The 13738-nt window shown below is 51.0% G+C and overlaps 1 protein-coding gene across 4 annotated transcripts in view; it reads right to left on the reverse strand.

Moving 5' to 3' along the window:
- Positions 1 to 11660: 11660 nt before the first annotated feature.
- ZDHHC1 (zDHHC palmitoyltransferase 1) overlaps positions 11661 to 13738 on the reverse strand; it is a 35421-nt gene continuing 33343 nt past the window's right edge. For all 4 annotated transcript variants that reach the window (XM_089781404.1, XM_075940489.2, XM_075940488.2 and 1 more), the window contains one exon: positions 11661 to 13239. In XM_089781404.1, coding sequence (XP_089637530.1) covers positions 12707 to 13239 — 533 coding nt within the window. In that variant the 3' untranslated portion in view covers positions 11661 to 12706. The remainder of the gene's footprint in view (positions 13240 to 13738) is intronic.

The raw sequence follows: 13738 nt of genomic DNA on the forward strand, positions 1-13738 counted from the left end.
GCGACCCACATCAGCTCTAGGGGCTAACTAAGATCCTGAAAAAAACTACTTTTTTGGCAGACAACATGGCAGTTGGCTGACAGGAGCACTGTATCTAATCCCTATATAAAAGAAAAAATAAATGTGAGACCCACTCACCTCTAACAGTAGCATATTCTGACATCTTGTGGCAAGTCACTTAAGGAACCCTGGTTAGCCTTAAAAAATTACATATATTCTTACTTTGTTACTAACTTGGGGGGGGGGGGGAAGAGACCCACCCACCCCCTCAGGACTCCTGGACTCTCTCTCAGCTCTGGAAGGGGAGTGGGGTCAAGTGGTTACAGCAGGGGGGGCAGATACATTTCAGCTTTATATAAGGTCAGAATAGCTGTACTGGGTCCGACCAGCTGTTCTAGCTCTGTATCCTATGCCTTCCACCAGTGGCCAATGCCAGGTACTTCTGAAGGAATAAACAGAAGAGGCAATCACCATAATCCATCCCCGGTCGCCTATTCTGTTGGTTTTAAATCTGCTGCCTATACATTTGATTGGGTCAGCTTCTCGTGTTATATCAGTGCAGGAATACATAACATTTCCTTCTTCTATTTTTCCACACCATTCATGATTTTCTAGATCTCTAACATATACCCCCACCCTTTAGTCATTTCATTTCCAAGTGGACAAGTCCCAGTCTTGTTAATCTCTCCTCACAGGGAAGCTGTTCCATACCCCCAGTTATTTCTGTTGTCCTTTCTGTACCTTTTCCAAATCCAATCGATCTTTTTTTAGCTGGGGTGACCAGATCTGCATGCCGTATTCAGGATGTGGGTGTACCCTGGCTTTAGATAGAGGCAATACGATATTTTGTCTTATTCTCCATTCCTTTCTTAAGGATTCCCAATATTCTGTTTGCTTTTGTAGACTGCCACTGCACACACACTGAGCAGATGTTTTCACGGAGCTATCCACAATGATTCCAAGCTCTCTTTCTGGAGTGGTAGCAGCTAATTTAGACTCCATCATTTTTGTGTAGAGAGTTGGGATTATATTTTTCCAGGTGCACTTATCAACCTTGAATTCCATCTGCCCTCGTGTTCTCCAGTCGCCCAGTTTTGTAACTCTTTGCCGTCAGCTTTGGATTAGTCATTGTTTACCCCTTTTTCAAGAACATTTACAAGAAGTTTAACAGCAGCGGCCCAAATGCAAACCCCAGCAGCACAACACTCATTCCTACTGTCCCCACCCCACCCCGCCCACTCCTTTAAGTGGAGTACCTGGCAATGTTTTCACGATGATCTAACAATCCCTCATTTACTGGAGTGCCCGGCCTTTTGTTGTTCTTAATCACCCGCCTCCCTCTTTTTATAACAAACTCACTGCCCCAAAGGCAAAGCTGCAAGTGGCTCAAACTCTGTTGCATTTAAGACCTGCCTCCGGAGTCAGGGCATGGGCTTTAGGCAGACCTCAAGTATGAAACCAAGGGGTCCAAACTCGGGAGGGGGGTACTACCCCCCCACGCCCCCATAAATGATGCCCTTGCCACCCCCACCCCCTACACACACACTCCCAGCCCTAGTGCTGTGCAGGCAGGCAAGCAGCACAGTCTCAGCCCTGGGAGGATGGCTAGCACAGTCTGGCGGGTCTTGTGCGCACCGCGGCCCGCAGCCTGCCTGCCCCAGCCTATGTGCCACAAGGGAACAGCAGGCAGCAGGGGGCCTGGGAGCAAAGTATAGGCCACGCCAGGATGTTAGCCTTCCCCTGCCTATGACACCCACCACCCGCGAGGCCACAGATTTTCTAGGGCCTCAGATGCAGGCGCGGCAATGCGGAGTGACATCACAGTGAATTCTCCTGGTGAACGAGCCTGTACGAGGGCCTGGACTACCATCCAAAGTCAGGCAGACACAAGGCAGCGCACATCAACCTTGCTCTGCATGCGTCTCACTTACTTTTGTCTCCCACTGACACAAGCACCCTGTTGCACGTAGTTACTAACACCACCCCCAGCGTCCCCGTCACTAGGTCGATGCAGTGCGAATGTAGATACTCCTGACGTCTGCCAACCCTCACTGTCCTCCAGCCTGTGTCCCACAATGCTCCACACTGGCTGCTCTGGCCATCACGGTGAAACTCCGCTGTCCAGGGCTCACACGGGGGGAAGCTCCCTGAATGTTTTGAAATTCCTTTTCCTCGTTGCCACACCTCACAGCTCTCCACTCTCATGTGCCGCTGCCCAGCTGAGCACGCAGGCTGCCCACTGCGGACACACTCCTGCCTGGAGGCATACCAGAAGGCCAACCATCAATTTGGGACTGAGCCACAGACTTGTCACTTTACGAGGAGCTGCATGCTCTGCTCAGCAGAGACGGGGGTATCCACCACCCACCGCACTGTGGCCACCTCTGAGGAGCCTGATGTGGAGAAATTGGAGGAGGTCTAGAGAAGAGCAACAAAAATTATTTAAAATCTAGAAAACATGAGCGATGAGGGAAGACTGACAGAATTGGGCTTGTTTAGTTTAGAAAAGAGAAGACTGAGAGGGGACATGAGAGTGGTTTTCATGTCTCTAAAAGGGGGTCACAAGGATGAGGGAGAAAACTTTGCTTCTTGTCCTATCCTCAGAGGCCAAGAAGAACATGGGCTTATAGTGCAGCAAGGGAGGTTTAGATTGGAAATCAGGAAAAACTTCCTGCCTGTCAGGATGGTTAAACACTGGAATAAATTGCCCAGGGAGATTGTGGAATCTCCATCACTGGAGATATTGAAGAGCAGGTTAGACAGACACTGGTTAGGGATGGTCTAGTTGGTGCTTGGTCCTGCTGTGTGGTCAGGGACAGGACTTGATGAGCTCTCGAGCTCCCTCCAGTTCTAGTGTTCTAGGATTCTATGACTGGCGCCACGCACAAGCAATCTTGACAAGTGAGCATGTCATACTTCAAGCTTTAGGGGAGCAAAGGGAGTGAGTTCAGGATCTCAAGTTTTGCTTTCCATAGTGAATGCACTGGCCATGGTACCTCTGCATGTTTCATCTACCGCTGCTGCCCTTGCGGCTTTCAGAGTCTCCCCTTGCACACCTGCCTAAGCCGGCTAAAGGAGGAAAAAGAAGAGGACTCAGTGAGATTCCACATGCCAGCATGCATCAGACAGCAAGCACCCAAAATCACAACGTATTTTAGTTGTTCCCAGGCCTAAGAGACCAGTCGCGTGTCCCAGGTCAGTTTGTCCCTCAGCTCTCACACCAAAGGCAGTGCTGGAAGCCAATTAATTAAGGATTTATTAACGAGGTCAATATTCAAATGAGTTCAGTCAATGGTTCCAAAAGGTGGCAGAGATGCACCGTTTAATGCCTTTTCCGCGCTAACCAAGGCTGACCAGGGCTACCTGCTCTTTGTTTCTTTGCGCCAACCTTTCTAAGAGTCCAAACAGCAAGGAGAGGAAAGATCTTCATGTGGGGTATTTTCATGCTTCTCACCCAGCACTCAGACTGGTGGCACGAGGACTCCTGCAGGTACTTCTCTGGCCATAAATGGGGCACGTAACATTTGTAGCCTGCAATGGCCCAATTACATTCGAGAGTCCAATTCCTGTTGATACACTGCCAAGCTCCTGGCCCACCGACAGTAGCTCTCATGGGTGCCTGGGCAGCTTCCCCCGCGGCTGGGCAATATGGTTAGAGATGCAGGGTGAAATACTTCCCTGTTTGCTGCAGACCAAACCAACCCAAGGCCCCACAGAGATCGGCTACCGGCTGCTCCCCCAAGGGGGAGATGGATTTGGGGCTCTACCTCTTGCTGTTTCAGCCCTGGGCCTGTATCAAGAGGTACCGTCTCTGGAACATTCGGTGTGCTACCCACTCAGCAGACTAGCTCCCAATGTCCTGAGCGCCGGGCTGGGAACACTGGGACTGGCCGCCTGGCTGGCTTGGCTTTCGGCAGGGCACAGTGTGGCGTCCCAAGGAGCTGGATTTGGACAGCAAAAAAAATGGAAATCTGACTCATTTGCTTGGAGCAGCTGCATGAACTTGCTTGGTGCCTGCACCCCCAGCCTCTCCTCACCCACATCTTCACCCGCTGCAGGGGCTGAGAACCTGAGGAGAAGAGGCAGGACGCTTTCCTGCCTGGGGAGCTGCTGCGGCTCTGCACTTACCCCCAGCCATGGACGCCTGACACAGGGCTGGCCGGCTGCCCACCCCACCCGGCTGTCAACAGAGGGTTGGGTTTCACAGCAGACTTGTTTTCCAAGCAACGGATTTTGTTATGTGCTAGTTGTCACCATAGCACCTTGAGATACAAAGGCCTCCCACAAGCGAGCGGGAGCCCACAGTTCAGGGAAGGGCTCACGGGCGGGAAGGGCGGCTCCTCTAGATGATGGAAGGGAGCCCGGGGCAGGAGGTTGTGGAGAGAGGCTCTCGGAATGAAATACCTCGGTAGGCTGGTGCAAAGTGGCTACAACACAGCTGTATGTGGCGCTTTGCCGCAGGCTCACCCGGGAGCGGGGGTGCTGCAGAGCTGCCTATGCTCCCCACAAGCACCCACGTTCGAGGGCACGGAGGGTGCAAGCCGGGGGAGATTGTGCCCCCCCCTTTCCTCAGCTGTCACAAGGCCCGTAGGCATCATCCTGGCAGACAGCGTGCAAATCAGAAACACCGGCAGCTCCGCCAGGACTGGGGGCCACCAATTACTTCCATGTTCCCCTGCCCCTCCAGCAGAAGTTCCTTCTGGCCGTTCTCGTGCAGCAGGGGTGTGTGGCGCACAGAAGTGGCAAACAGAGATGTGGGGCAAGGGGAATGGCCGGTCTCCGTGTCTTGGGGAATGGGCCACGGCGGCCCTAGTAGGATGCCCCATCTCTACCGTGACCCTGCAGCATTAGAGAAACGCCAACTGGAGGAACAGTGCGCGGAGCATGGGCAGCTGGCTCAGTGGTCTGAGCAAGGCAGCACAGGCCTCCCCGGACCGCTTGCCTTTTGTAACTTCCAGGAAGAGCCATCTGCCCCCCCAGGACTCCGCTGCTGCCCAGGACAGTCTAGATGCATCGGCTCAGTGGCTCCTATGTCTCTTTGGGGCTTCCTCCAGGTCTGAGGGTTCCCTCCCAGGCCAGCTGGACACGTGCTCAATGGGCTCGTGCTTGGACACTAAAACGAGAGGAGATTGCAGCCCTGGCAAAGAAGATCGTGACCGGAGCTCCTGCTGCTTCCTGGCTCTGCGTGCAGGTGGCTGGCCTGAGCCTCTTCTCACGCCAGGGCATCGTCACCCGTTTTTAGTGCACGAGCCCCACTCGGCCCCTGCTGCAGCACAGAACATAGCACCGGAACGACACAGACACCACCAAGGCAAGCCGACCACTTCTCCTAGTGCTGGAAGCGTCGTGCACACTGGTCATTACAAGCCCTCCCCCCTTTCAGCTGCAGAAGAATTTGCAAACAGTAACAAGTGCTATTGCTGTAACTCCTAGGACTTCCAGCAGGCTGCCAGCCACCTAGGGTCCCATGTGGTCTGCCCCCGAACGCTGTACCCAATAGTGGAGGCATCTCCTGTCATTGTCTGGCTCTAGTCAGTGGTGGATATAGGGCAGGGCGAGCAGGGGGCTGCCTTGGGCCCCACACTCGGGGCGGACTGGCCCGGCAGGATACCGCACTTTAAATTCCCTGGCGCTGTGCATGTGCGGCGTGCTGAAACGTGGCGAAACACAGGTGAGAGAGGAGATGCCCGGTGAGAGGGGCCCCGCGAAATTGTGCTGCCCTGGGCCCTGCAAAACTCTCATCCGCCCCCGGCACTAGTCTAGTAGTAAGTAAAGGGCTAGTGGCCTCTCCATTAGGCCTGTCTATCACGGGCAGACTCTCTGCTGAGGACTGTAGTCCGGTGAGTTTCTGAGGTCATCCCAGCCGTTCCTTGTCCACAACAACTGGTCTTCAATTACAAAAGCCCCTGAAAAGACAACGAATGGTCCTGCAGCACCATTACAAGCTCTAAGAACCTGCTGGAGTATTTCTAACCCCACTGCTCTTGCAGGGTTTCTTCAGCATCTGCCTGCTCCTTTCTTTCAATGAATCTGTGCACCAGGCCTGATATACGTTTTGTACCGAGAAGGATGGATTGTCTAGTTTCCTGGGGTATGTCTACACTGCAGAGACGATCGAAGCTGCCGCTGTCGATCTTTCAGGGTTCGAATTAGCGGGTCTCGTGAAGACACACTAATTTGAACAGAGAGGGGTGCTCCAGTTAGTGCCGGTAGTCCTGCTTCCACCAGGAGTAAGGGAAGTTGAAAGAAGAGTGCGCGCCCTTCGACTTTCTGCAGCGTGGACAGCGCCAAAACCGAGTTAAGGTTCTTCGATGTCAGCTCTGCAATCAACATGGCTGACATTGCGGCTCTTAACTCGACCGTATCCCGTCGTGTAGACGTGCCCTTCATTACTGTGTCCTCTCCAGAAAGGAGTAAGTTCAGACTTTTTTCCTGGCTGCCCTTTCTCGTTGCATAGCCTCACTTTCTCACCTTCCTAGAGGGACACAAATATTTTTCCTTGCATTTTATGCCTGGCAGGTTTGCTTCTGGCTCATCTGTTCCTTCATCTCCTCGAGTGTTGATCTCAGGTCTGACATAAGACACTGCCACAGCACCCAGCTGTGTATGTGGCCTTGCTGGTTCTTGCTGCCTGACCATCACGTCATGGGAAAGATTCTCCTAAGAGGAGAAATGAAAAGTTGAATGCTGGCTTCTGGTGAATACAAAGATGAGAAAAGATGGCTTTGTATCCCCATCGCATTGGTCGTCATGCAAGAACCTCAGAACAGCCACACCGGGACAGAACAATGGTCTTCCTATCCCAGGACCTTGTCTTCTGACAGTGCCAATGCCGGGTGCCCCAAAGGGAATAACTAGAACAGGAACATTCTCAAATAATAATGATCAAGTGATAATCCACTGTCCCTCACAGCACCAGGCAGTCAGAAGCATGTGGACACTCCAAGCATGGGGTTACATTCCTGACCATTTTGGCTAAAAGCCATTGCTGGACCTACCTTCCACGATCTTATCTAAATCTTTTTTGAACCCAGTTTTACTTTTGGCCTTCACTGCATCCCCCGGCAAGGAGTTCCACAGGGCAACTGTGCATTGTGTGAAGAAGTTCTTCCTTCTGTTTGTTTTAAACCTGCTGCCTCTTCATTTCATCAGCTGAGCCCTGGTTCTTGTGTTATGTGACTACAACTTCCACATTCATTCTTCTCCACACCATTTAGGATTTCATGGACTTCTATCATCTCTATCCTCAGTCTTCTCTTTTCCAAACTGAACAGTCACTTAATCATTTTGTTGCCCTTCTCCATATCTCTTACATTTCTAATGTATCTTTTTTGAGGTAAGGCAACCAGAACAGTGCACAGTAATCAAGGTGTGGGTGTACTATGGCTGCATATAGTGATGCTACGAAATGTGATGTCTTATTATGTATCCCTTTGCTAATGATTTGTAACATTAGAATCAGAGAACTGGAAAGAACCTCGAGAGGTCATCAAGTCCAGTCCCCTGCCCTCATGGCAGGACCAAGCATCACCTAGATCAGTGTTTCTCAAACTGTGCTCCGCGGAGCCCCAGGGCTCCACGAGGATGACAAACTGGAAAGCCTTCAAAAGCATATTGAGAATCGCCTCAAACTGACGCAATTAACACACACCGCTGGGGCGCCGCATACATTTTTACGCATGTAAAGGACTCCAGAGCCCAAAAAGTTTGAGAAACGCTGACCTAGATCATCCCTGACAGGTGTCTGTCCAACCTGCTCTTAAATATCTCCACAGTTGGAGATTCCACAACCCCCCTAGGCAATTTATTCTCGTGTTTAACCACCCTGACAGTTAGGAAGTTTTTCCTAATGTCCAACCTCAATCTCCCTTGCTGTAATTTCAGCCTGTTGCTTATTGTCTTATCATCAGATACTTGAAAACTTCTATTATGTCCCCTCTCAATCGTCTCTTTTCCAATCCAAAGAAACCCACTTCTTCCAATCTTCCCTCATAGCTCATGTTTTCTAGATCTTTCATTATTTTTGAAACAAAATACAGGACTATGTAGCACTTTAAAGACTAACAAGATGGTTTATTAGGTGATGAGCTTTCGTGGGCCAGACCCACTTCCTCAGATCAAATAGTCACAACCCCCTGCATCCCCCTTCTGTTCTGAAATGTGATTTGTCCTTTTCATATGTGTTCTTTTTTTTAATTGCATCCTTTGGTATATATGGTTGTGACTATTTTCTTCCACTATTTGATCTGAGGAAGTGGGTCTGGCCCACGAAAACTCATCATCTAATAAACCATCTTGTTAGTCTTTAAAGTGCTACATAGTCCTGTATTTTGTTTCAGCTACACCAGACTAACACGGCTACATTTCTATCACTACTTTTCATCATTTTTGTTGCTCTTCTCTGGACCTTCTCCAATTTTTCCACGTCTTTCTTGAAATGTGGTGCCCAGTACTAGACACAGTACACCAACTGAGGCCTATTCAGCACACAATCGAGTGGAAGAATGACTTCTCGTGTCTTGCTCATAACACTCCTGTTCATGTTAATTCTGTTAGCTTCTTTGTTCCTAGTTGTATGTCTGTCTACATTAAAATACATATTGTTCACTTGCATCCAACTTACCCAGTGCCCTGAAGCAGTGACCTCTCCTCATTATTTATCACTCCTCCAATTTTCACATCATCTGCAAACAATCATCAGCGATGGTTTTATGGTTTTTCCAAGTCATTCATAAAAACATTAAAAGAATAGGGCCAAGAATCAATCTCAGAGGGATCCCAGTAGAAACACGCCCATTCAATGATGACTTGATATTTACAATTGCATTTTGACAACTATCAGTTAACCAGCTTTTCATCCATGTAATGTGTGCCATGTTCATTTCAAATATTTCTAGTTTTTCCAGATCAAATGTCACACAGGCATTTAAGTATATTGCATCAAAACGACCTACTTTTTTCAACCAAGCTTATAATCTCTTCAAAAAAATGTGGATCTTTACTCCTGGATTACAATCTCATCGGCATGACCAATAAATACCGTAAGGTAAAAGTACTTTTGCCATCTTGAAGCTCCTGCTATCAATTTCCTAATGTCCAGCATCTCTGAATGTTACATCTATCAGGGATGGTCTAGACAGTACTGTGTCCTCCCACGAGGGTAGGGGACTGGACTCAATGATTTCTCGAGGTCCCTTCTAGTTCTAGTGTTCTATTATTCTAATTGTAACTAGATCTAGTCAAATTTTTAGTCTAATAAGAAATCAGACAAAAAATGCAGTTTCCCCAATTTGGGCCAAGTATAAAATGAAGAAAAATATTTTTTTTAAAAGTCACAATGGGTCATTTCACCATTTGCAAAATGAACTGTTTGTAGATTTAGTTTCTGAATGAACCACATTAATTCGAATCAACATTTTCAAAATGTCATTTCTAAACGTTTTAGTTCCACCTCAATCATGTTTTTTTAATTTTCATTTTGGCAAGCAAAAGCAAGTATCCATTTTTTTCTAGTCAGCTCCCAAGACAAAAAGTCGATAATTGGCTCAGCTCTAATTTTAATATCACTTATAGAAATCAAAGGGTTTATTTCAAGGCTGCAAGTAACAACTCAAGCACACACAGGCTGGACTTACCTTCATCTATTCCTTTCAAATTCCTCGGCCAAAAAACCTCTCTCGTAACATGAAAACAAAACAACAACATCAAGATAAAGATACAGCCCCACCTATTAGCAGAGTTGCTGTTTACACTGTCATTATAACCTCCCTCAGTGCCAGCTCAGTGCATTCTGGGCAATATTCGATTAGCTTCTTGGAATAGCTTTGGAAGCCCTGCGGAACTGCAAAGAGGGGCCAAACCACTGTATGGCCTCTCTTATAGGCTTCATCGTCTGCTCCGTCCTCCCCGCCCTTCCTTGGAGTGTGCATGGCAGGGTGGGCAGGCCTGTTCTGCTCTGCAGGGTCTGGGGTGGGAGGATGTCGCAATGGGGATATGGCTCCGGCAATGCCAGTTGCTACAAAACATGATGAAGTATTGGGGGGGCTTGGGTAACGTGTGAACATTGACCCGGGCAACATCAGTAATGTAGCTCAGCTGTGTTTGACCAACATTCAGCGCTTGGTCCCATGCTAGAGAAGGAGGGGGAGGGAAGAGGGGACTGTAAAGCGAAAGACCCACTGTGCCCACCGCTTGGTACGTTGTCCTGGAACGGAGAACAGAAAATGAAGGTTCTTGTGTGATCTCAGGAAGACCCTGAGACTGCTGAATGCTACTCTGCTTTATCAGGGCTGGGGAAGGATGCCCTGGAAACCGGAACCTTCTTAATTCTCACAACGTGAGGACAAAGTCAAGAGCCGTGGAAACTCCCTTCCTGCCCCCTGCTTTTAAGACTGCTAATGAGGGGCCCAATTGCCAGCCCTTGCAGCACTAGGACCTGTACTGTCTGTGACCCACCAGCTTTGGGGATGGAGTTAGACCAACGTCCAAGTGGAGATCAGGCCTAACCCGGCATCTACCATGACAGCCAGCATTCAGCCACAATGCAGCAGAGCGGTATTTTACGTCCCCCAACGTGATGTGTTACCCGCATTTGTGCAGAGTTTCAGCCTGCGCGTTCACAGATCTAGGGGCACTAGACCAGCTGACGTTAAGCCCTCCAGGTCTCTAAAGGCATGGCCCTTATGCAGTGTAGGAATGCAACGCCCACACAGGTCATAGCAAATAAGCAAGGAAACTGCACCAGCTTACACTGCGTGCTGCTGAATGACTATTCACCCAAGGAGCTAAGACCTCTGGAGTGGGAGAAAAGTCACTGTGGCATGTCGATGCACTCTGACCACCAAGCACGGGTGCTAAGGAGGGGCCTTGGGCCTTGCACTATCACACAGCAGCACGAGGCGACAGAGGGCACACGCGTGGCCCCAACGAGTATGCTAAGGAAACAATGGCTGGCTCTGAGGCACGAGGCGCACACACACACTCACGCCTGAAGAGGAATGGCCAAATCCTCCCCCCCAAGCATCTGCCTCTAGCAAGAGCAGGACAGCTGGCAAATTTCTTGGGCAGCTGAACAAACTATGGGAAAGGGAAAGGAGCAACGTGCTTAGTGGGGGTAGGAGCCTTTGCCAAGCTCCCGCAGGAGGTCGGTATTGGAGGAAACTTGCCTGCAAGGGCCTAAGCTGTCGGACACGCCTGCCTCATTTCTATCCACCTGATGCGAACATGCCCATCACTGCGGTATCCAGGCACCACTCCCGGCCCGTTCGACAGCTCTCACGATGGGAGCACTGGAGGGCTAGGAATTCCAGCCCCAACTGTCCCTAAATGGAGCAACCGTGCTCCTGCCGCAGAAAGCCCATCCCCCTGCCAACTGCACCACAGCTGGGGGGTGAAGGGACCACGGGGCCTGGCGCTGCTCACCGTGTCCTGCCTCGTCCCATGCCATGTTCATTGGCCTCCAGCACCAGCCAAGTCGTGTGATCCACTGGAGAAGGGAGCTGCCTCCCTAGCCCCAGGGAAAGAGCACTGTTTGCTGAGCGCCAGCGAGGCGCCGTGCAGGTGTTCTCACTGCCTCTACACTTCTTAATCCCCTGCGCACCACCGAACAGCCAGGGCCGGGGCACAAACAGCGGCTGCAGCGCAGATGGAAAACGGTCGGCAAAGGTCATAGAAAATTTTATTGTGGACAGAGCCGATTATGGGGCTCCACACAACAAAGATGGAGACTATCGCGGCGAGAGGACGACGCATGAAGGAATGGGTTTGATTCAATGGCTGCTGTCTGAGAGAATTCCCCAGCTTTCCGGGCCAATGGGGGCATTCGGCCTTCTCATCCTGCCACACCCAGAGGCTGTGCAAGGAGAATTGCACCTAGCTGAGAGATACAGACAACGGTAGACGTGAGAGCTAAACGGACATCAGTGGACTGATGGCTCTACCCCTGCTATCAGGTGGAGTTGTCACTGTTGACCTCCAGGCACTGCTCACACACTCACGTGTGGGGCCCACCATACTCAAAGACCCTGGTTACTACTGGGCAGCTCAAGAAGAAAGTTGCCTTCTGGACCGAAGTCGTAGGAGTCACCTGCTGGGGCTTTAAGCATGCTCGTTTCAGTGGCTGGCACCTATGGCTCATCCATCCCTGAGGGACCAAGCCGTCCTAATTCACCTGCTTTGCAAGATAAGCCACACTCAGAGATGGTGAGAAAGCAACCCTCAGCCACCGGGGCTCAGCGCAGCTCTGTCACACACAGACCATCTAACAACAGTAACGGAGAGCAACGTTCCAGGAGGACAAGATGTTGGTGGAGTCAGTGCAAGTTCCAGCTGGAGAGAAATGTCCCTTGGCCTAGAGGAAGCAGTTTCCCACAGTGCCCCATGGTGTGTAAGAAGAATTCTCTGGCTTGCCACTGTGGTACCTCTCGCCTCCGAGCGGGGAGGGGGCTGCAGTAAATGTCTCACTGCAGTCTGGTGGTGACCACAGTTTGGGTGTGGGCTCCCCAGCACACTGGGAAACACCTAAAGTCCCAATATTACTGTCTATGCCCCCAGGGAACCCGCTGCTCCCCTAGGGTCACGGGGAGGAAGCAGAGTTGCTACCATCACACCCACATCTTTGGGCACAAACTTATTTGTCGAGCGAGTAACCTTCCTTCCCTTCCCTCGAAGGCAAAACCCCGGAAAGAAAGCTTTAGTGGGCGCGTGCCTACGCGGCTCTTGTGTCTGTCCTCGTGTCCCACAAGTGTGGGTCCTGTTCGTCCACATGTTGTTTGCTGGTGCACTTCTTGTGATGGGCCTTGGATGCTGGGTCACCAGGCTGGACTGGAGGTTCACCACTACTCTGGCTCACAAACACAGCTGGCACCTTACAGGTCAGTTCCAGCTCTTGCTCCTCATCACTGGCTCTCGGGCAGCTTTTCCTTTCCTCCAGGTGCCCAGGATATAGATTCTCCTCCCCATCACTTCTGGCCTGGGCTGTGGACAAGGGATGATGGTGAAAGCAGTTAAGGCCTTGGTTGGAAGCTCCCGCAGGGGCAGCGCTCCCCAGACGGCTCTGGGCCACAGGGATCTCATCCATGGATTCTGCAGACTCTGAGTGGTATTCAACAGGCGGCCCAGCTGCCTGGACATGGCCAGTGCCGCTTGCAGACATCGTGGCTCTGTGAGGAAAAGCTGGCAGAGGGAGTTGAAGGCTGTGGGAGGATGAGGAGATGGCAGCCATGGCTGAAAATTCGGAAGCTGGAAAGAAAGGAAAATTGCATCAGAAGAGACTGGGGTTTCCCTTATTCCCAGACAGTTGTTCCCAGGCCCAGGAGAACGGAGGTAAAAAGGGGCTGAGTGGCCCATACGCACTCGTGCACAACCTGGTGCAAACAGGCCCACAACTCTCAGTAATACACCGAGCGCGCCCACCCTCCTATTACACAAGGTCCGGGGCAAGGGACGGTGGGGTCTCTTGTCCTTGCTGCTGTTCTCTGTTTGGAGGGATCTCCTCTGCATGTCCTTGTGAGGGCAGCCCTGGGGAGAGGCCCAGGCAACGCTGCTCTAACACGCGATCGCCTGAACCATCGTCGGCGTGAAAAGCGGTTTGTCCCTCCCGAAGCTCAGCACACCTTCAGCTTTCGCGCTTCGCTGCATCCTCCGCTTCCTCCCCGCCCCGGCACATGCTTCCTGCCACTCAGTCCAGCTTCCCCTCTGTACACATGCCACTCGGCCATCTCATTCCCTTTCCCCTAAG

Source organism: Pelodiscus sinensis, chromosome 12 (genome assembly GCF_052426305.1).
Source record: "Pelodiscus sinensis isolate ZL-2025 chromosome 12, ASM5242630v1, whole genome shotgun sequence".
Classification (NCBI taxonomy): domain Eukaryota; kingdom Metazoa; phylum Chordata; order Testudines; family Trionychidae; genus Pelodiscus; species Pelodiscus sinensis.